At 35.3% G+C, this 27,911-nt stretch overlaps 7 protein-coding genes across 9 annotated transcripts in view; 4 read left to right on the plus strand and 3 right to left on the minus strand.

The window, feature by feature from the left end:
* Window positions 1-142: 142 nt before the first annotated feature.
* On the plus strand, window positions 143-2,098 carry LOC126919662 (dehydrodolichyl diphosphate synthase complex subunit DHDDS). 2 transcript variants are annotated; one of them, XM_050729148.1, is made up of 6 exons: window positions 143-217; window positions 705-899; window positions 1,012-1,173; window positions 1,259-1,407; window positions 1,539-1,723; window positions 1,801-2,098. In XM_050729148.1, exons 2-6 carry the CDS (start codon window positions 739-741, stop codon window positions 2,029-2,031), a joined length of 888 nt encoding a protein of 295 aa, XP_050585105.1. In that variant the 5' UTR covers window positions 143-217; window positions 705-738; the 3' UTR covers window positions 2,032-2,098. The 2 variants fall into 2 exon arrangements, with proteins under 2 accessions (XP_050585105.1, XP_050585104.1); XM_050729147.1 differs by having other exon boundaries at window positions 160-592.
* Window positions 2,099-2,368: 270 nt separating this feature from the next.
* LOC126919659 (protein Hook homolog 3) lies at window positions 2,369-5,656 on the minus strand. 2 transcript variants are annotated; one of them, XM_050729144.1, is made up of 2 exons: window positions 5,177-5,656; window positions 2,369-5,110 (listed from the first exon to the last, which is right to left on the minus strand). In XM_050729144.1, exons 1-2 carry the CDS (start codon window positions 5,369-5,371, stop codon window positions 3,260-3,262), a joined length of 2,046 nt encoding a protein of 681 aa, XP_050585101.1. In that variant the 5' UTR covers window positions 5,372-5,656; the 3' UTR covers window positions 2,369-3,259. The 2 variants fall into 2 exon arrangements, with proteins under 2 accessions (XP_050585101.1, XP_050585099.1); XM_050729142.1 differs by having other exon boundaries at window positions 2,369-5,655.
* Window positions 5,657-5,663: 7 nt separating this feature from the next.
* LOC126919660 (snurportin-1) lies at window positions 5,664-7,641 on the plus strand. The gene is made up of 6 exons (XM_050729145.1): window positions 5,664-6,005; window positions 6,083-6,282; window positions 6,367-6,619; window positions 6,683-6,871; window positions 6,951-7,322; window positions 7,392-7,641. Exons 2-6 carry the CDS (start codon window positions 6,089-6,091, stop codon window positions 7,416-7,418), a joined length of 1,035 nt encoding a protein of 344 aa, XP_050585102.1. The 5' UTR covers window positions 5,664-6,005; window positions 6,083-6,088; the 3' UTR covers window positions 7,419-7,641.
* LOC126919661 (centromere protein L-like) lies at window positions 7,482-9,377 on the minus strand. Its single transcript, XM_050729146.1, has 5 exons — window positions 9,097-9,377; window positions 8,751-8,959; window positions 8,196-8,587; window positions 7,869-8,043; window positions 7,482-7,768 (listed from the first exon to the last, which is right to left on the minus strand). The coding sequence occupies exons 1-5, from the start codon at window positions 9,239-9,241 to the stop codon at window positions 7,676-7,678; spliced, it is 1,014 nt and encodes a 337-aa protein (XP_050585103.1). The 5' UTR covers window positions 9,242-9,377; the 3' UTR covers window positions 7,482-7,675.
* A 147-nt stretch (window positions 9,378-9,524) lies between these two features.
* On the plus strand, window positions 9,525-13,343 carry LOC126919658 (RNA polymerase II subunit A C-terminal domain phosphatase). The gene is made up of 7 exons (XM_050729141.1): window positions 9,525-10,119; window positions 10,300-10,603; window positions 10,823-11,067; window positions 11,141-11,900; window positions 11,962-12,129; window positions 12,267-12,543; window positions 12,628-13,343. Exons 1-7 carry the CDS (start codon window positions 9,893-9,895, stop codon window positions 12,897-12,899), a joined length of 2,253 nt encoding a protein of 750 aa, XP_050585098.1. The 5' UTR covers window positions 9,525-9,892; the 3' UTR covers window positions 12,900-13,343.
* LOC126919663 (28S ribosomal protein S17, mitochondrial) lies at window positions 13,257-14,196 on the minus strand. The gene is made up of 4 exons (XM_050729149.1): window positions 14,029-14,196; window positions 13,823-13,939; window positions 13,644-13,720; window positions 13,257-13,572 (listed from the first exon to the last, which is right to left on the minus strand). Exons 1-4 carry the CDS (start codon window positions 14,152-14,154, stop codon window positions 13,395-13,397), a joined length of 498 nt encoding a protein of 165 aa, XP_050585106.1. The 5' UTR covers window positions 14,155-14,196; the 3' UTR covers window positions 13,257-13,394.
* A 10,199-nt stretch (window positions 14,197-24,395) lies between these two features.
* Window positions 24,396-27,911, plus strand: part of LOC126919699 (B-cell receptor CD22) — a 309,936-nt gene continuing 306,420 nt past the window's right edge. The window contains exons 1-2 of the mRNA XM_050729194.1: window positions 24,396-24,695; window positions 27,126-27,658. Of these exons, the coding sequence (XP_050585151.1) occupies window positions 27,565-27,658 (94 nt within the window). The 5' untranslated portion in view covers window positions 24,396-24,695; window positions 27,126-27,564. The remainder of the gene's footprint in view (window positions 24,696-27,125; window positions 27,659-27,911) is intronic.

Here is a 27,911-nt window from a genome sequence, read left to right on the forward strand (position 1 = left end):
TAAAATATTATTATTTGATATTATTATATATATATTTAAATACTTACATATATTTAAGAGGAATAAAAACATAATGTGCATTTTTTCACAAAAGCTAAAACTTCAAGATGGATGCTAGGTAACTCGAATAAACTCGAAATATCGATGTGTAACGATATGTATATACACATTTGTGTAATGTATGTGAATGTGTGTGTATGTATGTATGCAATACCACGTATGTAACTTTTGGAAAGTTTTTAAAATTCTCGAAAAAATTGCTAATGGATATGAACTATTATATTGATATATATCTTACAAAAATAAAGAATATTATGTAACAAATTGTTATAATTTTTGAAGACGATAAATGTGTTCCAAAATTCTAATACGGTTAAATGTCGACGTGTCAATAGAATGATGATTTTAGCATTATTTTTTCATAAAATATGACATATTGTTAAGTATTATTTAACACTATCATTATTAAAAATTACACAGTTACAAATTTATATTAAATCATACACATCATTCGATTTATGAGATATTATGGCAACTGATATATTAAAGATTTAAAAAATGGCTAAACATGTAAAATTAGTTTAAATTATATGTAAATATTAAAATTATATAATTTAAATTTGTATAATATTTACCAACTTTTATATAGAGAAATCTCTTTTTAACATATCTTATTTATTACTATTGTAAAACAATTTGGTTAGGACTTTAAATATTGTATTTGAAACTTTGTGAACAATGTCATGGATAAGAGACAATACTCTAAATTGGTTTCAACATTTGGCTATAAGAATTTTAAGAACTGGGCATGTTCCTAAACATGTAGCATTTATAATGGATGGTAATAGACGCTATGCAAGTAAAAATGGAATAGAAAAAATAGAAGGACATACAAAAGGGTGTGTATTAGTAAAAAAATATCGGATATAAATGTAGCTTTCACATTCTATTTTTGTCTATTTTATGTATTTTATGTATGTTGTATATTAAATGCAAATTGTAATTTTTAAGATTTGATAAGTTTGCTGAAACTTTACAATGGTGTACAGATCTTGGTATACAAGAAGTAACATTTTATGCATTTAGTATTGAAAATTTTAAAAGGAAACAAGAAGAAGTAAATGGGCTTCTAAATCTTGCAGAACAAAAATTCCAGAGATTATTGGATGAAAAGTATGTTGAAACATGTTTTATCTATAACACAGTTTATTTAATATTTGTGTAAATATAATACCATGTAACAAATATTTGAATATAGGGATAAAATACGAAAACATGGATTATGTGTCCGTATAATTGGTAATTTGTCGCTATTACCTCAAAATATACAAGAGTTGATAGCGGAAACTATGATTCTTACTAAAGAACATAATAAAGGATTTCTCAATATTGCATTTGCTTATACATGTAAGTGTACTTAAAAAACCTTTATACATTAAAATATCAAACATTATTTTTGCTACACTCAATTATATAATGTAATATAAATATTATTAACTTTTATATTTTTCTATCTTCTTTCATATATAATATTTTAGCAAGAGATGAAATTACACATGCTATTAAAGATGTAATCGAAGGTGTTCAAAATGGCGATATTCTTTCTGAAGATATTGATGAAAATTTAATTTCCAACTGTTTATATACTAATTATTCACCAAATCCAGATTTATTAATTCGTACTTCTGGAGAAGTTAGATTTAGCGACTTTCTTATGTGGCAAGTAAGTTTAAAGATTATAGGCTAATTCTTTGTTTTTCCTTCCCTTTTCTAAATACATTGTTATTTAATAAATTTCAGATATCAAATACATGCATTTATTTTACCACTGTTTTATGGCCAGAATTTAATCTGTGGGAATTTCTCAATGCAATATTTTATTACCAAAGATGTTATTCTGATATACAAAAAGTAATAAAAATACAAAATATGAAGCAAATAATACAAAATAGTAGACAATCAACATACATAGACAAATTACATCATAAAAGACAAATAACACTGGAAAGAATATATTTGTCAAACATTTAATATATGTATTTAAAAAACAAATATGATTAAGATTACTTATGATCATTAAAGTTTATATAACATTATACATCTATGTAAACATACCTTTTTTTAGAAATTTATCATCAATATTTAAAATATTTTTGTACATTTCTTTTTAAATGCTATAATACTATTCAAATACGTGTAAGTATTGAAAATCTATAGGTCTTCTTCTATTCTTGTATATAGAAAAATGTATTAATATATGTATATAATAATATATGTATATTTTTTCATATTGAGTAAATTTCTTTTAAAAATAAATATAATGTACATATTGATAAAAAATATCAGACAAAAATAGAAATGTTATGCATATACATAAATTCATTCTTTTATTTCATTCTGTTATTTTACAAATTTGTATATATTTATATTTATAAAATTCGTATTTAAGATATTTTTCTGAAATATCTTGTATACCAAGTCTGCTGCAGTATATTAAATATGTGGCTTAATTTTAATAGTTTTCCCATTCTTTTTAAATATATTATTTCCATTATTTCATTATTGTATATGATTTCGTTAATAAGACTTTTTTATACTTTAAAATATTCGAAATTAAGAACTTCAGTCTGTTAGAAAGATTATAAAGCATACATTTACTAAATAAATATAATGTATCACATAAATATGACCAGGCACATTATTAATATAATTCTTCTGAAATAGAAACATACAAAGTTACATTATTGCATTTCGAGATTCATATAGTCTGTAAGCATATTATGTAAGCATAATCACGTTTTAACAGCATAAAGATAAGTAATATACAATATATACAATAAGTCGTATGTTCATGAATGTATAATATATTTATAAAAATTAAAACATTTTAAATTTATTTCAAATAAATATTTTATTAATGATCAAGAAAATAATAAAATATATATTGGTTAAGTAAATAAAACTTGATAATATAGTAAAATAATATAATGCTGAACCTGATAAAATTTTAACTATTTTGTTTATATATTCCATTTAAACATAAATTAAAATAAAATTAGTGAATATAAATAATTTTTTGTTAGTTGTTATTCAGAGTTATAAGGTAGATGCCGTCTAGCAGACGGATGTCTTTGCTTTGCTAAGAAAGATTGTTCCTGACTTGCTGAACTTAAGGCTGCAAGCCGTTGATCAACTGCTATTTTCATTTAAACATTAATTAAAATAAAATCAGCGAATATAAATAATTTTTTGTTAGTTGTTATTTAGAGTTATAAGGCGGATGCCTTCTAGCAGATGGTTGTCTTTGCCTTGCTAAGAAAGATTGTCCCTGACTTGCTGAACTTAAGGCTGCAAGCCGATGATCAATTGCTTCTCTATGACAAGATAAACCTAAGCGATAGAATGCAGATATCATTAACTTTTCTTCCATTTCTTTAATTAATTTAGATTCTTTCAAAGAACGTTCCATATCCTCCATAATTTTACGTTGCTCTAAAATTTGATTCCTCAAAACAGCTACCTCATTAGGAGATGAATTGTTTTGTTTAGGATCTAAACTTTTTATTACACTTTTTGCTTTTTCAACATATTTTTTGTAACGCTCCTCTAGTGCAGCATTTTCATACTCTCTGCGTGTTAACTTTTCCTGTAGTGCAAAAGCTTTCTGCTTTTGAGCTTGTAATGCATTTTCCCGTTCTTCGACTTGTAAAATTAAACGTTCCTTTTCTGCTTGTATTTTTCCTAGTTCATCCTGTAGCTGTGTTATTTTTTGTCCTAAATTGATATCAGTTTTATTGTCTCCGCTTGATTGACTACCCAATGCTTCTTCCAATCTATTTTCTAATTCAATTATTCTTTGATTAGCTTTGCGATTTTTACCTCTAAGTATATTCAATCTTTCCTCTGAGTCTTCTAATAGTGCTTGAACTGTTGGTAATTTATCCTCATTTCCTTTCTGTTTAAGTTTCAACATTTTATTTTCAAGTTGTAAACAAACTAGTTTTTCTTTAATTTCAAGAGGAATCATTTCCGTATTTGCAACAGTGCTGTCAGTAGTAAGTTTTGTTATATTTTCTGCTGCTTGCAATTGTGTGCATTTCAATTCCTCATTTGTTTCTTTTAAAGCATCTCTTTCTACAATTAATCTATCTCTTTCTCTTTGTAAAGTGCTTAATTTTGCTTCCATTTTTTTCCCTTCAAATTCAAGTTTATCACATTTATTAGTTTGTTCATCCAATTTATGATGTGCTTCAGCAAGTTGTTGTTTACAAAGTTCTAAATGATTACGGAGCATTGTAGTCCGTTTTGATTCCTCTTCGTAATCTATTTTGGATTGTAGATACTCCAAATTCTTATCTTCTAACATTTTAACTTGTCTTTTTAAATCACTCAAATCTTCCATTTTCTTTTTGTATGATTCTATTGTCTGTTCATACTTTGCTACTTTATCTGCAGTTTCTCTTAATGCATCTATCTCATCTTTCAGATGATTAGCCTCATCAGCTGCTTTTTGTAAATCTTCTTGCCTAGATTGTAATTCTAATACTTCCTTTTCTAATAGCTCTACCTTTAGTCTATAATCATCTCTAGATGTTTCTACTTTAAATAATTCATCTTTCAATGCTTCTACTTGTTTTCTAAGACCAGAATATCTTAAGATAGAACCAGACTCTTCTGGATTTTCAAATTCATCCAATCGTTCTTGAAGCTTTTTATTTTCTGTCACTAATGCTGCTTTTTCTTCTTGTAAAAGCGAAAGTTGTTGATCAAGTTCATGACATTTTTGTGCTAATTGTTCTTTCATATCAACAGTTACTTGAAGTTCTGCTAATAATCTTTGCTGAGTACCATCAGCTACATCCAAAGATTCAAAATTAAGGCTAGTACCTAAACTTAATCTTGGTCCATGCATATTACTTTCTAATTCTTGAATGCTCTGCATAATTGCTTGTTGAACAGTTTCTTCCATTCCCATAATTCTTGTTATATATTGTTGTTTCTGATTGCAGTTAACTGCACAACCAAGAATTAACTGTAATAAACGGTGCAGTTCATAGTTATCACAGTGTTCTCCAATTTTAGTTGCATCGGGTTTAATGTAACCTGATAACTGTTGATTTAAACATTCTATATAATACTCCATTATAGCCTCAACAATTTTTTTAAGATTACTAACTTTTAATCGCCAGTTAGAACTAACATCTGTTTTAATTTTTGCTCTCCAAGCAGCAGTAAACCACTCGGGAGCAATTTGAGCTAAGACATCTGCTAAAGCAACACCATCACTTATATCTTCTGCTGTGGAATGAGGAGCTTGAAGATCAAATGTATCTAACCATTTAATTAAATTATTTAATTGCTGATCATCCATTGTTGTATCTACTTACGAACGTATCGATTAAATTGTAAAAATACCTATACGAGCTCTGTCATATATGACAGTGTTACGATAGACGTCAATCCTTTCAAGTTCTCAGCTTAAAAACTTATTATTTACCTCTTGAGTAATTAATGTAGAGGCTAGGAGTACTTTGACCATTTCTGCATCATTTATTGGTATCGTGTATTAACTTACTTTCAACAAAAATGTCTTACAAATTGTACCAAAACGTTATTTTGACGTTATTTTGACATTCCTTTACGAAAAAAAAGTAGAAGTACTAGGCTATCTTGAGATATTTTCGTTTTTAGTTAATTTTGCTGTAAACTTAAGAAAACCACATTTTATTTTTGAGAAAACGTTGGTAACAATTGTACTACCAATCATATAACACAGAAGAATCTATTCAGTGAAGTATTTCATGGTACATTAATAAAAGCTTGAAACCTTGAAACATACATCAAGAAAATTGACATTTATTGATATAATAGTGAATGAAAGTTATTTTCGTGCGTGAAAATGCATTACATATTAGTATATATTCATGTATTTTTGTAAAGAACAAGATGTATAAGATTAATTTTTATTAAATTATTTGAATCTGTTATAGAAATATTGTGTAAAGGTTTGTGGAAATTTTATATTAAACAAAATTTCTTAATGATAATTATGTATAATATTTTATTTTCTTGGACAATTTAGTTTCATATGGTAATTATTAATACAATTATGGCAACTGAGATGAAAGATAAGTTAATAAATATGCATGAACAAAAAAATGGTAATCTACGTGCCATATTTTATAAAAAACCTGTTAAAAAAGATAATTACAATTTGGATGTAGATAACATTGACACTTTTCAAGAAATAAGACGTCGACGGCTACTACAATTTCAAAAAAAGTATGTTTCTTATATATGGCTATTATATTTTATAAAAGAGCTCTATGAACATATGAACATAAAAGTAATAATATGCATTATTAGATGTAGAGATACTGCATTTAATATTGGAAGAGGAATACTGGAAGAAGCATTTAATTCTGAAGATGAATATGAGGAAGAAATGGAAATTCAAAAAATTGATAAAAAGGGATATTACTACTCTAAACGAAATAAGAATTATGCAAATCAATTAATGATGTCTGAATGGATGTTGGAAGTACCTCAAGATCTCGTAGGAAAGTGGATTGTAGTACCATGTCCTCAAGGAAAACGAACTTTATTAGTTGCACGTAAAGTATGTTAGAAAGAAAAAGTGAGAACATTTTTTATGGTTTATTATATTTCTTATATTCTGTAGGGTATAACTAAAGTATATAACAGACACGGTAATAACCTTGGTAAATTCCATTCAGCACTTCCTGGTGGTAATCCATCTGAATGTAGAGGTAGCTGTACCATTCTTGATTGTTTATGGATAAAACAACAAAAAATATATTATATTTTAGATGTACTTGCATGGTCCAATCAGTCTTTAATAAATTGTGATGTAAGAATTTTTACTTCCGAATGTAATAATACTAGTTACATTTTATATACATTATGATGATTTTTAATTTTTGTTTCAGACTGAATTTAGGTTCTTTTGGTTGAGATCAAAGTTACAAGAAATCGAAGAATTACACGAAAGAGATACATATAGAAATAATTTTCCTATATTACCTTTACCAAATATCAGTTGTGATACTGATATAAGTTTAGCATTAGCAAATCTTTCGAATTTATATCCTTTAGACGGTTTATTATTTTACCATAAAGATGGACAATATACTAAAGGTCGTACCCCACTTGTAACATGGTCAAAAACTTTTATGTTACCTGAAATACTTGGTGTTTCAGTACCACCACCACTTGATGAACAACCTGATGGATATATAGATTTTGTACATTATATTCTTAATAATAGAGCTAAAAAAAAGAAAGTAGAATCAGAAAACCAAGTAAGTTCATCTGCTTTTAAAGTGAATATTAATTAAAGAACTAAATTATTTATTTATTTTTGCTTGTAGATGGATATTGTAGATGAGAATTCCTAGAACCTTATTTTATCTTATTTAAATGAACGAACTTCTTCAAAAATGAAGTGACATATAATCGACTTATTGAAAATGTTAATAGTACTATATTTTACAAATATAATTTATGTGCTATACAAATTAATTGATAATAGTATTCGAAATCAAACAATAATGTTTTATACAATCTGTGATATTTGAAAAAATTATACCAAATACGAAATAAATATATACAATATATAAAGACTGCTTATTATTACAAATATTGTTAAATTATGTTACTCAAGATTTAATGTGTGAAATGTATCAAGGGCTTTTTCATTTAAATATAACAAAACGCGATTCATGGTATCTGCGTTCATTACTTTCATCTGAAAATAAACGAAAAGGAGTGTCTTATAAATAAGAAAATATGAATACAAATGTATGTTTATAAAAATTACACAATATAGGTAATAACTATTTATTTACCCTGTTTTCCATTATCGTAACTGTCGGAAGAATAATTTTATGTAATGTACACAATCCTAATTGTAAACCAGCAAGTTCTAATATTTGAGAGTATAAGACCTCACGAAATTTTTCTATATGTTCTAAATTAAAGGCAATTTCAACATTTGCTTCATCACTTTGATCCTTTACAATTCTAAAAGAAAATTAATATAGATATAAAAAGCATACTTTTTTATTTTTATACATATTGTATAATAGTGTTTTGGATAATCATAAATTATAATATACAAATACAGCAATACAGTGGTAAATATTTACTATTTTTTAGGCATTATGAACACATACACTGTTAATATTTTTATTAAATCCAAAACTAGAAACTTTATTGTAATTGTATCTGTATTTTCTAGTTCTGGTATTTTATATTCCATACGAATTTCATCTGTGTGTTTTGTTTGTTCCTCTTTATCTGCTGGAGTAATTATAATTGGAACAAGCCATATTAAATCATCCTCATGTGCAGGTAATGCAATAATCATACAATCAAACATACGACTTAACACATTATGAACAGTTCTTATAGCACTTGGTGTACCACGACATAATAAAAGAGGTAATCTCACAGAATTAAAAGTGGTTAATTTATTTTTGGTAGTTCTCCATGATAAAAATACTCCTTTATAAATACATTTCTTTGAATTTGTTTGATTATTACTATTTTCAGAATAAACGTCAATCTGTAATTATCATTTTTATTACATTTATAATCATGGAAGATGCGATTACTTTTTATGTCTATTTTGAATAAAAAATGAGAAGTTTTAAAAACTATCAATAATTCTTAATATGGAAGATTTGTAACTTCTCATTTTTTAAACATATTTTATTTGTTGATACTACCTTTATTGGTGGTGGATCCAATGGACTAGGTCTTTGTGTTATGTCTTTCATAATACAAAATTCTGCGTCATATGTAACATCTTCTTGTGATAAATTATTTGCAACTTCTTCTCTTAATCGTTTTGCATATTGTTTCAAATGTACTTCATCTTGATGAAAATTAAATAAAGTGGAAACTCCAAAAATAGTCCAAGTTTTATATAATAATTCTATAAAATATGAAGTATAAACATGAGTTTTAGATATTATTATAATTTAAACAGTTTCAAAACACTTATATGTAAAAATTATTCACATACATATTATTATTAAATACTAGATTAAATAAAAATTATGACTAATACACCTTCTAAGTTAAAAGCTTCAATTTCTTCTACTGGAGCAGAACTAACACACAAACTAAATTGTTGTCTTCCTCTCGTTCGAAGGGAACATGTTGTGTGAATAGTATTACTAGTACTTGGCAATATGTTTTCTATGTTATCTTCCATTTTACAAGGAATGAACAATAGAGTATTAAATTAAATCTTGATTAAAAATTCTATACTGTTTATAAGTTGACAATTGTTTGAAAGTTTTAATTGTGGATCAAAATCGTATCGAAAACATTATAACATGAATATAGTAATATTTATATGTACTAGGGGAATTTTACATTAATCATTACAGTTAAAATAACTAAGTACACATTTAATTATTTTTATGGTATGATAATGCTATATAATATTACAAGTGTTTAAATATGTGTCGAATCTTTTTTAATATGGTAAATTGTTTATCTAGTGTTATGTAATATAACGTTCATGTGATTCATTACTGTATACGTATTATTTGTTTTCCCATACTGAATACCATTAAATGTTAATAATAGTTATAAAACTATTAGAAGAATAAGTGATTTTTATCTATAGAAATTAAAAAATATGCTACCCAATAATAAAAATAAAGTATCTTTGATCTTCCTATACGTGTAACAAAATACATGTATATGTGAATTTCTATTAGTGTTGGAAAATTGAACATCAGTGTGTGTTTATATCATCTCCCGCGCAAAAACATTAAGAGTTTAATGATATTTACTACTTAATTTCTTTCAATTGAAGATAACATTTTAACATCTGAATGTTAGTTATTTAAAAGTTATGGGGACAATAGAGATAACATTTCCGTTTGGTGGACAATCAGGAAAATTATTAAAATGGAGAGTTCGAATGGATACTATGGTTTCAGCGGGTAGAGTGCTGTTTTTGTATCAGAATGTTATTCCGGGAACAGAAGATAGTAAAGGTCCTGAGAAGAAATTTCGGGCCACACGACTCGGTCGTGTTACAAAAATTTTAGCGAAAGAAGGGGATGTTGTTCAACCTGGGTACATAATATCCTTAACCTTATAAGATTTCTTAGTGCTTAATGTATTGCAAAAATAAAATTTATTATATATAACTTTTCATTACGTAAAATGATATTAATTAAGAAAATAACTTCTTTCTAGTAAGATTATTTCTATACGATTCTATCTTCAAATTTACATAAATGACTAATATTATAGGCAAGTAGTAATGACATTAGAAGGATGTAGACATCCTACCGTAATGAAAGACTTGTGTGCAGAATGTGGCGTGGATTTAAGAGTTGAAAGGATTGATAAAGAAAATGAAAGTACAAAAATATCACAAGCTAGTGTACCAATGGTACATAGTGTGCCAGAACTGAAAGTATGCCCAGAATTGGCTAAAAAAATTGGAAAGGAAGATGAGCAACGTCTTTTGAATGATCGCAAGTTAGCATTACTTGTGGATCTTGATCAAACAATTGTTCATACAACAAATGATAATATTCCCTCCAATATAAAGGTACAGATATTATATACATAGGTGCATATATTATATATATGTAGAGAAAGAGAGAGAGAGAGAGAGAGAGAGAGAGAGAGAGAGAGAGAGAGAGAGAGAAAGATTATTATACATGTAATAATAATAATAATAACAATAATAATAATAATAATAATAATAATAATAATAATAATAATAATAATAAGAGTAAGATTAACATCATTGACATACCTTTCTCAGGATGTTTATCATTATCAACTTTATGGACCAAATTCTCCATGGTATCACACTCGTTTAAGGCCTAATACCAAACACTTTCTTTCTGAAATGAGTCGTTTATATGAATTACATATATGTACATTTGGAGCAAGAAACTATGCACATACTGTAGCAGCGCTATTGGATAAAGATGGAACTTTATTTTCTCATAGAATACTTTCAAGGGATGAATGTTTTGATCCAGCATCAAAAACAGCTAATCTTAAGTATGGTCATAAAATTTGTATTGTAGACATCTTATCAAAACAAATAGATACCTTATTAACTATTTTGCTATAGGGCTTTATTTCCTTGTGGAGATGATCTGGTATGCATTATAGATGATAGAGAAGACGTATGGCAAGGATGTGGGAATTTAGTTCAAGTTAAGCCTTATCACTTCTTTCGTCATACTGGTGACATACATGCACCACCAGGATTAGAAAAAAGTGATGTATCTGTTTTACCTGAATTGCAAAATACAAATGAGCTTTGTATTGATGACAATCTAAGTGAAGCAGATAAAAATGGTGCATCTGTATTGTCAGATGAAGGGAATGCGATTGATAACAATCAAAAAAAGGAAATTGAGGAAACAATTGAAGATAAAGAAAATGAACATAAATTTATAGAAAAGAATGATAAAAGTGCCAAAGATAATACCATGAGCGACACTGATTTAAATCTTGATTCCAATAATGAAAATAAAGATGAGAATAAAGCATCAGAGGAGTCGAAAGAAAATTTAACACTATCTGAATCAGTACAAGATATAAAAGCTGTAAATAAAAATCCTGATGAAAATAATATTATAGATGAAGATGACGATGATTATTTATTATATCTTGAAGATATTCTTCGTAGGATTCATACTGAATTTTATGCTACTATAGAAAAAGAAGGTGGACGGAAGTCATTAAGAGACATTATTCCACGAGTGCGGGCTCAAGTATTAAAAGGGGTATATTTAACTTTTAGTGGATTAATACCTACTCATCAAAAACTTCATCAAAGTCGAGCTTATAAAGTCGCCAGAGCATTTGGAGCAGAAGTGGCACAGGTAATATGTTAACTTTTTTCTCATGCTATTATCTTTATTTTAATAATTCGTTATATTGTAGGATTTGTCAGATAAAACTACTCACTTGGTAGCTATTAGACCCGGAACTGCAAAGGCTAATGCAGCAAAAAAGAATCGAAATATAAAAATTGTAAACCCAGATTGGCTTTGGACTTGTGCAGAACGCTGGGAACATGTTGATGAGCGTTTATTTCCACTTACTACAAAGGTATAGGTACTATAAAAATGATGAGTTTGAAGCAAGAGCTTTGATAAAAACAGAAAAAATAATAAATAATAAAATTATTTCCAATTATTCTACATATAATAGTGATATACATATGATGATCAATTATGTATTTTCAGGCACGTGCTTCTAGAATACCGCCTCCACATTGCAGTAGTCCTGAACGTATAGAACCAGAAAAAAATATAGAAAACAGTTTTGCTGATAGTATTAATCCATTAATGTCATTCACACCAGAGGAAATAGAAATTATGGATAAAGAAGTTGAAGAAGATATGGATGATCAAGAATTAGATGCACCTGTCTTTGATACAGAGGATATAGATGATGAACAAGAATGTGATAAAAAATATTGTTATAAGGATTCAGATTCTGATGACTCTATAAACCATGATCGTATGTGTAATATTTATAGTTTATTTTACTATCAGATAATAGTTTTACTAATATCCAATAACTAATATCAAGTTTTACTAATAGGAAATAATACAAATGAACCAATAAGAAAGAAAAGGAAGCTTTCTGATGAAAGTTCAGATGATGATAGTTTAAGTGGCAAAGACGATACTTTGAACAATGACGATGATGACCCTGTAACGCGTTTTAGAAGAGGAGAATGTTTACCCGATGACTTAGATTTAGGTGATAATTCTCAAGATTCAATCGATGATCTGGAAATAATGGATAATGAAGATGAACGAGAATGGAATGAAATGGGAGCTGCACTTGAAAGGGAATTTCTTTCTGAATGATTCATTATAAAAATTGCTTGTTTTGCTTTTATGAATCAGCTATGATTATTATTTTTCAATTTTGAATTGGAGAATTTTAATAATCACTGATATTATTTAAATTGACGTGTTTGCAGAATTTTGATTCAAGTAGTTTGAGGCAATGTTATAACAAATTTAACATGATGTATAAATTTAACAAGGAGAAATACAAAAAAATGATATTGTATTTAATAATTGAATCTAAAATTAATATTACATTTTTAATAAATTGTAATTTTAATAATTATTTTCTTATTTTTAAAGGAAATTGTAACTAATATATGTAAATAGCGGATATATAAAATAATTCGTTTATATTAAAAAAATGTCAAAAGATAAGTATCAAACGAATCGAATATATTTTTTCTTTTTCTGAAAGTTATAACTTAATTTGAAATACACTGTTAATTTTTTTCAATATAACATCATTTATTAATTTCTATCTATAATATGTTTGTATGTTGTATGTACGAGTTACGATGGATTCACTGCGTATGGGTCATAGTCTTTTGGATCATCACTATATTTCATATAAGTTTCCTTGTCTGTAAAATCTCGTTTGCCTTCTGTGATTCCTCTCTTTGGTGCTTTTTCATATCTATACATAGATTCTAAATTTCCATAAAGTTCAGCATCCTTTTCAATATTTTCCCTAATTTAAAATAAATATAAAGTTTTAATTTCAAATAAATGGTAAATATTTTCAAAAGAAGAAGAATATACCTATATTTTCCTGCAACAACCTTTTTACCAGTAATAGGATCTGTAATATCACCTAGTGGATAAATGACATCAACAACCTATAATCATCAAATGTAAATTAGAAGCATAAAAGTTGTATTAAGAAGTTGTAATAAAATATGAATAAAATATAGAGATTCAACTTTTTATGATATACATACTTTATGAGTGATAAGGCGAGTTAATTTTTTTGGTAAACTTTGTATTAAAACTGTATCACCTGTCTTACAACGCTTTTCGGGATCATCGGCATAAATAAATTCATATTTATTAAAATACTGAAATGCGATAATTGAAAACATAACCTCAATTAAACACTTACGAGAATGAATTTACGATTTTAAGAACTCACGTTGAATTTACGTACCATTAACAGATGTGCATCGAAGTCTGATTGTTTCACTCGTATTTTAGCAGCATTTTGTTTAGCACAAGGTACACATACACCTAATAAATAAGTTAATCCTCGCTTTTTTACGATATTCCCTGCCATGACTATGATAGTTACTATTGCGATATTTGTATCTAACACACATATGTACATACACTTGATATACTATATTGTATATGTAGTAGGTGTGATACCAGAAGAATAATTTGTAGCATAATTTATTTTATGATATTTACTGTAACAGCACTCTAGATTAATTGCTTTATTAATCACTATATGTATCCTAGTAAATAAGTTTAGATTTATATATATACCTTTTTCATTTGTCATTTTTGAAAAGTATTATGTATAGCTGCATTTTTTCAACCTTATAGTTTGGATAAGAATATACTCTAGCAATATCTAATAGAGTAGTTTTTATTTCACTAGTGATTTTTTAAATTGTCATGAATTTGTAGAATTATGCAAACTATGCATATGTATATTTTGAAGAATAATAGTCGGTAATATTACATTATTTATATAATTTTTCACAGAGAGAAAAGTGTACATATAGTATTTATACGTACATCTTGAGTACCAGACAGATTCACTATCATCAACGTTAGCATCCAAGAATACTCCAGGGATCCATGGGCTTTAATAATAATTAATTTCCAACTACTAACAGCGCAACTCTAGTTTTCGATAATGGGGCACTCAATTACGCGCTTCCTTAATTAATAACATCGCAGATACTGAATATACATAGTTCGAACGAGTGAAGAGTTAGTAAGAAAGTAAACGTGTTGCATTTCATTTCATCGCATTATTTATTCGTTCGATTCTTTATATTCTTGTCTTACGGAATTTACCATACTGCACTTGTAGAACGCATAACTTTTACTGTTGTAATCACGATTTATAATTTTAATCTCGATCTCGTGTTACTTTTTGTCTTTGTATCGTGGCTGAGAGACGAAGGATCTATTTGTCAAGATCGTGGCAAGGAAAATCACACGAAGAATGAACAAAACCTGGCGAGACAGAAAAAGAGGCTGACTCGAAAGGAGACATCGTCCTTTGTACAAGCATTTGCAATCAGATCGTTGCTACAGGCTATGGACAATTGGTTAGAAGAAACATCGGTAGATATCACTGAGGGATTCGTGGCAGATGAATGAACGAAAGACAAGTGCTACAGAAAGAGACGGTGGAAGAAACGGCCTTGAATCGAAGATACTTCGAAATGTATTACTTTTATTCTTTATTCGTTTCTTCTGTTTTACGCATTATGTGTATATGTATATGTAATGTGCCTTTGGCATCTGCGAGTCGCGTTGTTATTGCGGGATATAAAGGAGCAGGGGAATTCACGGCTGATCGCTCTGTGAATCGACGGCGACCGAGCCGTCAGTCAGCCAGGAAATTCCATTGTCGGTGAAAAAATCGGGACAACTATGGGTCGGTTGTAGTTGCTGCTTCTGTTACGATATATGTATTTTTCTCCTGTAAGTTCGCTTTATTCCGAATTAACAATTTGCGATGAAAAATAACTTTGACGTATCGAAGGAAAATAAAAGTGTTGCGCGAAATTAGTTAGAAATATAACGCGATTATCATAGAAGTACACATTCGCGGTCTGCGATTCAAAAATGGGCACTCGATTTATCGATGGTGAATATTTATAATAAAATTAACAATGTCATCGGTTCGCGTTTACGCTTAGCGGCACCGTGTATAATCACGTTGCAAATTTTGATTCAAACCCCTGCTTCCATCAATTCCCGTTTTTCCAATGTGTACGTATCTGCATTTACATATAAATATGATCGCATACCTCTTGCGACGATTCCATCAGTCCCAACATTGCGCGCTACATATACGAACAAAATGCATAAATTAAACTGGTTTCGTTATGTACCACTATTTGTATAGACAGTTTACATTAAGAGCGCGTACGAGAGAATTCAAATGGACCGCGCGTGTCTTTTTTTATGATTTTTAATAAAAATACGATAACAAACTTATTTGTTATAAGAGAAAATGTTCATTCTGGATGTAAGATATAGATATCCAAATTTAACATTTTCTCAAGCGGTACCCTCCCTAAATGTTTATTCAATGATTTTTCACGCGAACAGATTCACGCATAAACACGCCGCAAGGGTGAATTTTCCGGAAAGCGCAGCTGCGATGAAGGGTGAGGAACAGTATATTTACACATGTAATCGTTCCCTGATTTATGGGCGCTGAGAAGGGAAGCAGGGGTTTTTAACGCCCCACTTTCAAACTTGGTCATCTATATAGCACTGCAGATTAATCATCGGAAACTATGGTGACACCTTTATTTTTATCTTATTTTAACACCCTTCGATCTTGCGATCGTCGCATCTACCAACCTATGTATGCCGTATATAAACAGAAATTGTATTTCGAATTTCAATCTTTTTTGCATTAGATGATCTTGGCGTTAGTGAAAAGTTAAGAAAATTCATCGAGCACTTTTACTTTCAACGTAACCGTTGTTGCTCTTGTTCCGCGTGCGATGACTCTGAACGGTTCCCTTCCGGGAAGAGCGTCAGTAGAACATAAAGAGATTTTATAGAATGTACACGATCTCCATAGGATTTAATGGTGTTGATGCACGTGAAACAAAATGTCACGGGACATTACACTCTCTTCCGGTTCATCTGGCCGATAGCTTTGTCCATGCATAAACCGTTGTCTCTTTCCACCTCCTGTCCCGCCTTTCCTCTTCCCCTTCTGTCTGTCTTCTGAACATGGTTGCTGGCCTTTGAAATCTATTTTCATTGTATGTAATAGCTTTTTGATGCCGGAGCTCAATGCGACGAAGCACGCCGAGTGCATCGTTCGGTTATTGCGGTGCATTGATTTCTGAAAGGCTGACTACGTTAGCCTGATGCACAGCTCGTACAGTACAGACCGGAAACTCGTCTTCGATGTTATCCATTTCGCAGATTGCGAGACAAAATAAAGCGAACGCGTTCCGGGCGAAATACTCGGTTTCTCTCTGCTTCCTTAGCCGATAATGCCCGCCAAGCATTTACCGTGGAAAACTTCGCGCGACCTTCGACCTTCTTGAGCCGTACTTACGCTCGTAAGATACCGAAGAAGCTCCTGAAATGTTTTTCCTATTTTACCGTTTTTTATGGAATCGTGTATGACTCGCGGAATTGAAATCGGACAAACCGCTTCTTCCTCGACCGATATGATCTCCGCAACGTGTAACCGCCGTGTAAAAGTAAATTAGTATTTCATAAGAAACGTTTCAATAAAGTAGATTTTACGTACGTAAGTTTCAAATGTCAACGCCTGGTATCTTATTAAGGTATTTTTAGGTAATGTATGCAACGCATCCTTTAATCGTTTCCAAACGATGTTGCGATATTGCTTAAACGATTTTTAAAAGACGAACAGAAATTTTGCGAGGTAAGGTAGGAAAGGGCAAAACAGAGATATAGCTGGACGGGAAAGGAGTCGTAAACCGGCCCCGTTTCGGCCGAATGAAATTATCGTTGTAAAGTTACTATCTAACGAATTTATGAAACGCTACACCGTCGAGTCCCGATTTAATAACCGCACACTCCTCTGTTCCTCTCTGCTTCTCCATAGTAAATTTTCGCTCGCGTGTATCTCGCGACCTGCGGCAGGAGGAAGGGAGGGCGGGAGAGACGGTGCAGGCACGAGGGAAAGACAGCGAGTTCGAAAGACGGTAAAAGGTGGAAAATGTTGGTAGAAGGAAAGAAGAGCCATTCGACAAAACCGAAGGAATTCGTTTCCTCCACTTTTTCTCGTTGACTCTCTTTCAGATCTTACTCCTGATCCTTGAAAGGAGATATCGTCGCTTAGCCTTTTCCTGTCGGTGTCCTCTCGTAGACCCTCCCGGGGTTATTTCCGACCTACAAAGGTTTGTCTATGCCGCGTGGAGTAAGGTCGAAGTATCGTCGAAGGATACAAATGCCGGCAGATGTTACTTGGTGAAAAATTCCTAGCTCAACCGAGTCGGGCGAGCGCAATTTATTCTTATAGGTGACTCGTCGAACTCGCGGTGGTCGAGTATTTCAAACGTCCGCTTTTCATTTTGCCAGCTACTAGATGGATGCATTTTAACGACGTGATCATTTTACGAAAATACGTTAGATCTCCATCCTCTTGCCTTTTTCTTGCCTCACTCCCCGTCTCTGTCTGTTCGCCTCATTTTTCCTTGCCGGGAAAAATCATTCCCATTCGGGGAATATTCGCGCGAAGATGTAACGAATATTTCAACGAAAACGCGGTTGCGAACAGGGAGGATCAACTCGTGGAGGATTTTTATTCGTGTGTTCGTGAAACGGGAAGTCGAGCTGGGAACGGCATGAAAATCTTGACGTTAATCGCGTCGGGTATGTGTACGCACTCCAGGTGATATTCTCTCAGTGGCGGACATTTATTGCTCTCTAGGTAATGCTTTTCCCTAGGCCGTAAACAGGTCATAATTTACGGATCCGCTTCGACTCTAGATTCTGCAAGAATAATTGTTGGAACATGATATTATTACAGCGCGCGGCTTCGTTCGTCTCTCGTGCAATTTCCCGCGAACTTTGACGCATAACGTAATTCACAGCGCGCCGTACTTCGTCACTGTTTGAGGTTTTCATTAGACATTTCAGACTTTTAAGGTTCGGCTTATACGCTTCCTCTATTTCCAATATACACGTTTTAATGACATTTAATTGCTTTGCATAAATTTGTACATAATACGCGTATTTTGTCGACGATCCTTTACCACCCATCGCTCGTCTTTTTGGAGATGGTTTTTACATTTGCGTTAGATTTTCATACAGATGGAATTCATTTTTACATTTTTCATTTTTACAAATATCAAGGTGTCGAAAGTCGGGTTTGCTCTACCAACAACTATCTCTTGAGCGAGTACCTGCCACGAGTGGCATCCAGCCTGTGGTCAGTTAGTGGTTACTAGCGGTCACTTTCTCCAAAATCGTTCCTGCTGAACTACCTGACTATCGCGGACGGTTCTGTGGCATTTTCTCTTCCAGTTCCAACTACTTTTATGGGCAGTGTCTATCCCAGATCAGTGATCGGAAATAATCTCTCATCCCACGAAGGTTTTCTCCATCGGCAATGCCTCATTGACATCGCTATTTTTCTCGCGATGAAATTGCGACCCAGACAAATTTCAACGTCTAAAGAAGCAGTCCGAATTACATAGAAAATCTAATAATTCGTAACAGCCGACACAGAGGAAATTATTGGTTATTCGAGGATCGGTGTAACAGCCTGGTCTTGAAATGCTTTGAAATGCACGCTAATACGAAAGATTGGCAATTCTTCTGAAATATCCTCTTATAAAACGAGGTACGGTTAACGTTCAGAGATACCTTTCCTTATGACTCTCTTTTCGCTGTTCCGTTTTTACGAACTGTACCAGCTACTTATAATTCCGAGACGGATCTGTATATGTGTACATTATACACGCGATACGAGTAACGAGCATACAAAGTGCTTAACACGTTTTACCGGCGCACAAAGGTTGTCCGCATCCGACAACTTAAGATGTACTCGTATCTCGAAGACGTGCTTTCGTTGATTCCACTTTTCGTTTCTTTCCGTGTTTTGTTTCACCGTTGTCTACCGCAACTCGTGTTCTCAACCACGCGCAAACGTCATTTGCGGACGTGCTTTTGCACGACCGCGAGTACGACACATCCGTGCACTCTTTCTCTACGCGGTTTCGAAAAACGCGTGTCCGTGCACGGTGTGCACACACGTATTCGAATGTGTAAGGTCGCGCGTGTGCGTGCGTGTTCGTTACGTACGCGAGGACGACGACCACACGACGACGTCGACGTCGACGTCGACGTCGACTACGCGTCTGTTTCCATGGTTACCGTAGACGTGGGACCAGGGCCGTACGCCTTCAACCCCACTTCGATGATGATGTGCGGTACGGAGGATCGAGAGGGGTTGCCGAGGAAGGGGCTGGCCGCAGGCGAATTAAGAGTTCGAAAAGCTTCCATCTCTCCACCCTGCTCACCCTTCCGATCTCTTCTTCCCTCGCTTTCACTGCTTTTCTCCTTTATTTATTCTGCCCTAATCACGAACCTCCGAGTAGCTTTCTCGCGTAGCTTGTCGTCTCTTGACAAAAAATCCTGATTACATAATTCCCCCGACATCAATTTCATTCTAGTCAACGGAATTCCCAGGAGAATCGCATTCAACCGATGGGGTTGTGGCCAGGGGTTTACTTTCTTAATGATCGGTCGATACGTTATTTATTCGACGCTTTAATTTACCGATTTATCCGGCCAACACGTGGGATGCTCGCGTATGCGATTCGTTCCGTTTTTCAGTTTTTCCTTGTCGTCGTAAATATTGCAGGTAGCCGTGCCTTTGGCGCTGCGAACATTGAATAATTCTTGCTATATTTTTTGGATCCATCTCTCTTGTCGTTTTTTGCCGTTTGAACAATTCTTTAGAGCACAGTAGGAATAAAGTATCCCTTTACGGATGAAATTCTGCGGAAACAGGATTTTAAAGTCTCGTAATTAAACTTTAAGCAACAAATCTCGAAATGAAGAGTAACCGTAGTATCCGCCAAGCGAAACGTGCGTTTCTTTTCAGTCGCGAGAACAACGAGCGTTCCGTACGTTGTAATTCGACAAATTATTGCCGAATACGAATTCCATGATCACGTTCTAATTACTAATTACATTTTCACAACCGAGAGGCAACTTTCGCAGAATACGTGTAATCAAACGAAAATTACGATTAATGGGACTGATTGTTCTCAGAAGTCGCGATGGCTTTTGGAAATCGAATCGTGGAGGGATGCCACAACTTGGAACAGGGTTGCAAACACGCGAGATTGGATATCAGACGGTAAGCGTGTTGATTAGTAGGCGAAACGTTCTTATTTAGCGTCGGTCGATGAAAGTGTTTGATAAAGTAGCAATATAAATAGCTCGATGACTCTTAAATCATTTATGAGCTCGCCAATCTGTCAGGAACGCGCTGTGATAATGAATCGTCATTACATCGCTTTTTACGCCCCTTGTCTATTCGTCGTCGTTTTTGCAATCATCGTCTATTGTTCTGCGAACACGCAGACAGTATCGCGTACAGTTCGCGTCGTCACGAATCGCGTCGCGATTCATCGAATTTATCGAGCCAGAATCTATCGCGTGTATTCTTCCTCTCTTGCATTTCGAGCGAGCGACGAATTTACATCGGGAAATGGTTTTTCTTTCTTTCTTTTTTTTTTTTTTTTTTTAAATTATATCCGGGAACAAATGTTTAGCAGTGATTTAAGGGTGGTTCGTGCGACACCAGAGACAACAGGACTTTAGGCCGAAGGGGGATGAAAGAGGGTGAACGAAGCGCGAGAGAGGTACAGACTGGTAGGGTGGAAAGAGAAAGCACGTGGCGGTAAGTGTCAGTTCTTTTGTGAGCATATAATACATCATCGATGCGGCGAGGGCTTTTAAGCTGTCCTGAAAATACCAGCCGGCTGTACGAGTTATTAATGTCCCAGCTCCTTATAAAGTACTCAATTTTCGTTCTGTACGGAAGAGAAATATTAGTCGTAATACGGGTACCGCCGCAACGAAACGCTGCAGTATATCAGACCCGGGGTGAAAATTACAGCACCGACGAAGATGTTAATATCGGTGAACTTTATCGTCCACACGCCGGAAGTAGGAACACGAGACACGGGGGCACACACTGTTTTGACAAAAGGGTAGACCATCGAAGTTTATCGCGAGCTTTGCAAAACGGCTCGACGTATATGGTGGATTCGCGTGTTTCACCTTTCATCGAATATATCGCGTAAATCACTGACTCCGGACCATCTGTGTAAAGGCTAACTCAATCGATTACCGACGTATCTTGTTCGATCATCGGGCGATTATTGAATCCAAGACAGATCGAACATCGTCTCTTTATATCGGGTCGTAGCGAAAGTTTCGTCCTTCGCTGTACGTACAACTGGAAATTAATTTTTACTAAAAGTTCGCGTTCGTTTATTTATGATATTTCGTACCACGCGGTTCGTTGGATCAAAATTAAACCGAATGATTAAATTAAATTACGATAAGACCAATGAAAAAGTTACGTCGCTTGCCACGTTATCCTCCAACTTTTTCAATGTAATCCTGATCGCCGCTGTAACGTACGGTATCGCGCAAAATTTTTCGATTATCCACGCTTTCCGTCATTTAATAGCAATCGAATATACATATCTCTAAGGAATATACATATCTCTAAGGAACGTTCTATTAACATCTTTTCTCAATTGCAATGAAAATAACAGCAAGCATCCTACCATTCGTTCGTTAAACGTCTTTTTATGACTCTTTTACGGTAGCGTACCTCTACTCGATTATGTTCTTCGATTCGAATTCTCTATAGTATTATATCGTTCTATGCAGCGTACGGTATTTCGGTCAAATATATTTCATCGTCTCTATTGTCTTGGATCGTGATTTCCTAATTTTGTTTTCAGTAGCGTACTGTCTTGCCAACTGGTCTTTTTAATACTCGGTAGACGATAATTCCAGCTCGCAAGAACAACGAGACGACAGTCGAAGGAATTTATGCAGCGACCAACGATTTATCCAATATCGTAGAATACGATTACGAGAACGGTAAGCAGGCAGTTTCATTTTCTACAATGAGCCGCGCTTATCAACGGTGACGCGATTTCTATGAATCATTCACGAAGAGACCACGATCTTCGCGAGTTTATGCGAATGTATCTTTAAAGCTTCGTCCGCGGTTTTGTACCCTCACGTATCGCCCTTTCACTACGATCGTGAATATTGAAATCACCGAACAACGAGCGAGACATACGCTTTAAGCAAACTTTTTATCGCGAGGACTTCTTTCGGCTTCGTATTCGGTTTCCTTTCATTGGTTCTTCGGAACGGCTTGTTTATAGGAATCTGTGGATAAAATAGAAAATAGTTCCCTAGAGGCAACGGTATACTTTTTTTCCTACAGACGTGATTGGAGTCTAGTTCTCCGGCTTGTATCCATCGTTCCTCGATCGCGTAAAAAAATGTCTTCTATCTGGAAACTTATTTCGAGGAAAGAAATCTCCCGTAATTTTTTAACGGCGCGTTCGTCTCTGTCCTTTGTTCGAATTTGAATGGCCTCCGAGCTTAATTTCGAACGATCCTCCTCGTTTCATCCTCTGCCTCGAACAGCTAATTAAGAAGTTTACGAAGATTTAATTATCTCCAGTTATATATAATGCGAAGTACATTCAGAGAGCGCGCTTTTGTTTTTTTGAAATAATTGCGGAAACATTTACCCTTATACGTCAGCCGTTTCTTGTCTCCTTATTCGCATTCTCTCCGGGTACTAAACAACACGCATTAGACAACGTAAAGTACGATATACGGTAAGTGGTATACCATAGCTCGTCATAAACCAAACAATTATCTTCTACGTAGTTGGATGTTATTCAAAATAAACGGCTGAGTGTATGTAGGTATTACAGGATAACTGCAGGATGGAGATATCGTCGTTGAAATTTATTTCTCCGCGGGTCTAATCCTACTAACGAGTATCGATTTTTAAATCGAGCAGTATTAAAAAAAAAAAAAAAAGGGCGTCAGCTTCTTCGGAATAGTACGCGGCCACGAGTTACGACGAACCACGTTGCAACAAACGCTTTCGAGCCCATCCCTCTGGCGCCACTCGAACATCCCCCTGTTATTTCCACGACAATGTTAGGTCACGGTATCGCTAATATAATTACACATTCGTGCTATCCCCACTGACAACGTACGGCTAACTGAAACGCAATTGCGACGATGTTTTCACGGTTGATACGACAGATGCTCCGCAAGGAAAGAAAAAAAGACGACGCGTTGGCGTAACGTCGCGCACGTTCGCGGGGCATATCTCGTGCGGGTCTGACGTTTTCCCTTCGAAGGGTTTCCTCGATGCATAAGGGATGGTAATCGTTGTCGTTGGTGGGAAAGAAGGGAAGAATCTAGACGGACGCGTGAAATAGCGAGCATCGTCGTCCGTAACGAGGTGTATTTTGCTGGCCGCATGTGCTTCTGTGTAGATCCGGAGTTGGTGGTGACGCGCGTGCCTGAATTCGACTGGATTCGACTGCGCGCGTAAAGGCGCGAGCGCGCAGCCGACCAGCGGCTGGGGTGGCAATGCTTTCGATAGTGGGGGACATCCTTGTGGCTTGGGTGGGGACGGCGGCTCAGGGGAAAACTGCGAGTGCTGGAGCACGCGGGTTGCCGAGAGACAGGGGTCGGCTCGATGGGTAGGGGGTAGGGGTAGCTCTGAATCCCTCGAAACTCCAACGATGCTCTCTCTCTCGACGACTCAGTTCCGAAAGCAGAGCCAGAGCCGAGAGTACACTCGAGGCGTGTTCGTATCGCGTACCGCGTCGAGCTTTTCCATCTGCTCCAGTCGTCGTCGTCGTCGTCGTTTCGTTTCGTTTCCTCTCGTGCACACGCGAACTCCATATATCTGACTTAATTCTCGATCGCGCGGCAGTCCGAGGATCGAGGAAACGTCGCGCGAACGACGGTGTTCCTCTACTTTCTAATTTCGCGAGTCGCTGTCCTCGAGGGGTGCTCGCACAAGGGATTTGAAAACGAAGTTTCGTCCCGGTACGTCACGACGCTTGGAACGTTCGACTTTGTTTAAATTTTTTTAGCATTCAGGAGGGAAGCGTTTAGAGACGCTCGGTTTGAGTAGCAGTCTCGCGAACAGCGAAAAAGGATCGAGTGCAGCGATGTTTCTGAAAGGATTTAGAAGGGCGAAAAGGGTCACGAATGTGTCTGGAAAGCGGATGGCTGTAAAAGAGTGAACGTGCAGCTGAAACCGCTGGCTTGGTGGTCTTTTTCGAGCAACAAAGCACTGGCCCTCTTTCTATCTCTCTTTCTCTGTTCCCTCTCTGTCTCGCTCTGCCTCTCGCTGTCTCTTTCTCTTTTTTTTCTCTCCATCGTTTTCAGGAATTCCGCTCTTGCCGGTGACAACGAAAGAGCTCGTCGATCGACTTTGCCGGGCACGTGTGTGCGTGGGCGTGATGATATTTGAACTCTCGAAGCCGTCAAAAGCCGGGCCCTTTAGCGGCCTGCGCTTTTGTTCCGAGTACACGTACTCGCGACAGGCATCTGGCATTTAATGGAGATGATCGCCGTTTTCCTTTGTCACCGAGTGGACGCGTTTATTTAATATCTAACGCCGTCGAAAGGCCACGTGTCTTCACTACCTTGCTCCATTTTATATTTATCGCGTTTTTGTCGTCCACTTCGTTTGCTTTCTCATCTCGAAACGCTCCGCGCGAGACGTCATTTTTCGCAAGACCGATACACGACACGTGCTTCCGATCCACCTATATGCTCCTATGTACCATTTCCTTTGTTCCTCGATCGACGTTGATGGCCCACCAGGAATAATCGAAAGAAAAGTTCTTGGCGCGATGCAAACGCGTTAACGACTTGTAGGTATCGACGAACGACTATCTTTACGAGTGAGTTTCCTTTTTCTCTCGTCTTTTTCTCTAAGCGGAAGTTAATGGACTGTTTCTTCGACGGAAATCGAACAATTCGAGTGGTAGAAACGGTACACGAGGGTGTAAACCATCGGTACAAAGCGAATGCACGATGCATATGCACAAGGGATTTTGTGTTGCCAGCTTGCGGACCGATGATTAGAGCTGGGAATAAACCGATAGCAAGATATATGGCTTCCGCAAATGTGTTTCGCGAACTACTTTCCTTAGTTCGTTCTGTGTACATTGTTCCCGTTCGACGACACAAATCTTGTAACATTCCGCGCCAATGTCTTTTATTCGTTCCTCTTTTCCTTTCTCGTTTTTCATCTCGGTCTTTGAATCAGCGCGGCCATGATAAATTAAACCATGTCGATTTATTAATTCGAGAACGCACAACATGTTGTATAATTGGCGTATAAATAGACAGGTAACGCGGTGACAGTTCGTATTTCACCACTGTCAGCTGGCTCTTTAATTTCGTCGAGCTGAATCGACGCGTTCGAGAATGCGCGTTACCGGGAAATTTTTAATTAACAACCGACCCTTCGAATTTGCGCGACATATGCTCCAACATCGAATCAGGTAAAATACGAACGATTCACGGTTACGATCAATTTTAAAAGGTCATACGTTTTCACGAAGCACGCGGCTGATTTATGCCGTGCCCTAAATACGTGATTCGTTTGAATCGTTCGCGACGAACCGGTTGACTTCGTTTCACCAAGGCGACGATATCGTTTCTCTCCTTCGATCGCGCGTAAATCATCGTTCTCGAGAGTAAACGTTAAGTGACTCGCACGGCCCATTAAGTACCTCCGTGGTTCGATATTATTTTCTGCTACGTACGTCGACAACATTGTCGTCTATCTATTTCCACGGGTAAAAAGTAGCTGAAATCGTGTTCGATATTCCACTATTAACGACCAACGATAAGTTTCAAATTCACGCGTTCGTTCGATGTAATTCTACCTCCGTAGAGATGTTCGACGCTTTCGAAAAGTTCGTTCAAACGACAGGATCGAATCGCCAGACAAATCGTGTTAGCTGTCACGAATAAATTCGGCATCGGATGATCGAGCCGCTCTATCGTATCCAGAATCGTGCACCGGTTCTTCGATTTAAGTTACATCACCTACAACGGCGCTTTAGTGCCAAAGTTTAACAAGTCCGTTCCGTCGACGTTCCGCCCGAGGAGATTCAACCCGAGCCCCTAAACTCCGATAATTGGCTGGGCACTATGCATTCAGTGAAATTGCATCGGCTGCTTTGATGGTCGTAAAGAATTCTCGTACAAAGAAACCCGAGCGATTCTTTTTATCCGTTCGAATTGAATCCATACTCGGTACTTAATTGCAAACAGACGACGAGAAAGTACAGAGATAGGGGCTGGCTCTTCGGAGTTCGGGCAGGAATTCTTCGGAGAATTCTTCGGAGAGGGCAGAGAAGAGAGAGAGAGAGAGAGAGTCGTGATTACTTAAGCAGAGTCACCGTGAATCGGTGTAAAATTATCTCATCTAGTTACGTGTATCGAATATTACAGAGATCGCGGAACGACGATGGTGTCCGTGACGAGTGGAGATCGGCTGCGTTTGGTCTTCAATTCGACGACGGGACACCAATGAAGCAGGAAGATCGTGCGACGAAGTGACGAATCGGTTAAACGTCCGAGTCGGTTTCGGTGTTAACAGGAGGCACGAGAGCTTCGCGAGTTACGATGCGCGTGAAAAGTTGACGACGCCATGTGACGCGAGTAAAACCTCTGGGATTCTGGTGCGACAGCATAGTTGCACTGATGCTGGATTGTACGACGTGGTCGTCGCTCGAGTGGTTCCTTTGCCACTGGATGACAGCCGGATGTTTGCCAAGTGACAGTGCTATCCTCGAGAGTTAAACTGGAAAAGGACCAGTCGTTTGTGATCGAGTCACGGTGCTTCGGTGAGGATTACTGCGAACGATAGAAAATCAGTAGTGATGCCGTGATGGGCTGCAGCTCGGGATCGTCCTTTCTGGCTACGCTCCTTGTGGGTGGATTACTCTACGTCGTCTTGTTTTGCGAAACGTCCCACGCAACCAGTGAGTAATTTAACGTAATTTAAATGATAATGTGGTATACCATTAACTTTATCTAGTCGCGAAATCGTATTCGTATTTCGTATTCGTTTAACGAGCAGTTAAGGGAATATGAGATTCGACGAGCGGCTTTATCGAGATTCGACAGACGCCATTCGACGTGCGTCGTGGGAACGGTTTTACGAGTTCTAAATTGATGTAGGTCAATATTTTCGTAACGCGAAAATACGTTCGCGGTGGATGAAATGATCGAAGG

The sequence above is a fragment of the Bombus affinis genome, chromosome 8, assembly GCF_024516045.1.
Source record: "Bombus affinis isolate iyBomAffi1 chromosome 8, iyBomAffi1.2, whole genome shotgun sequence".
In the NCBI taxonomy this organism is placed as follows: Eukaryota; Metazoa; Arthropoda; class Insecta; order Hymenoptera; family Apidae; genus Bombus; species Bombus affinis.

Excerpts from the sequence above, each read along its gene's own strand:
- LOC126919659 (XM_050729142.1), bottom strand. The coding sequence starts at position 5,371 with ATGGATGATCAGCAATTAAATAATTTAATTAAATGGTTAGATACATTT.
- LOC126919661 (XM_050729146.1), bottom strand. The coding sequence starts at position 9,241 with ATGGAAGATAACATAGAAAACATATTGCCAAGTACTAGTAATACTATT. Across the intron at positions 8,588-8,750 it reads TGGATCCACCACCAATAAAG|ATTGACGTTTATTCTGAAAA; the intron begins GTAGTATCAACA and ends TGATAATTACAG. Across the intron at positions 8,044-8,195 it reads TTAATAAAAATATTAACAGT|AATTGTAAAGGATCAAAGTG; the intron begins GTATGTGTTCAT and ends ATTTTCTTTTAG.
- LOC126919662 (XM_050729148.1), top strand. The coding sequence starts at position 739 with ATGTCATGGATAAGAGACAATACTCTAAATTGGTTTCAACATTTGGCT. Across the intron at positions 900-1,011 it reads ATAGAAGGACATACAAAAGG|ATTTGATAAGTTTGCTGAAA; the intron begins GTGTGTATTAGT and ends GTAATTTTTAAG. Across the intron at positions 1,174-1,258 it reads CAGAGATTATTGGATGAAAA|GGATAAAATACGAAAACATG; the intron begins GTATGTTGAAAC and ends ATTTGAATATAG.
- LOC126919663 (XM_050729149.1), bottom strand. The coding sequence starts at position 14,154 with ATGGCAGGGAATATCGTAAAAAAGCGAGGATTAACTTATTTATTAGGT. Across the intron at positions 13,940-14,028 it reads TCGATGCACATCTGTTAATG|TATTTTAATAAATATGAATT; the intron begins GTACGTAAATTC and ends ATCGCATTTCAG. Across the intron at positions 13,721-13,822 it reads CTCGCCTTATCACTCATAAA|GTTGTTGATGTCATTTATCC; the intron begins GTATGTATATCA and ends TGATGATTATAG.
- LOC126919658 (XM_050729141.1), top strand. The coding sequence starts at position 9,893 with ATGGGGACAATAGAGATAACATTTCCGTTTGGTGGACAATCAGGAAAA. Across the intron at positions 10,120-10,299 it reads GGGGATGTTGTTCAACCTGG|GCAAGTAGTAATGACATTAG; the intron begins GTACATAATATC and ends CTAATATTATAG. Across the intron at positions 12,544-12,627 it reads TGACTCTATAAACCATGATC|GAAATAATACAAATGAACCA; the intron begins GTATGTGTAATA and ends TTTTACTAATAG.
- LOC126919660 (XM_050729145.1), top strand. The coding sequence starts at position 6,089 with ATGGTAATTATTAATACAATTATGGCAACTGAGATGAAAGATAAGTTA. Across the intron at positions 6,283-6,366 it reads CTACTACAATTTCAAAAAAA|ATGTAGAGATACTGCATTTA; the intron begins GTATGTTTCTTA and ends ATGCATTATTAG. Across the intron at positions 6,620-6,682 it reads CTTTATTAGTTGCACGTAAA|GGTATAACTAAAGTATATAA; the intron begins GTATGTTAGAAA and ends TATATTCTGTAG.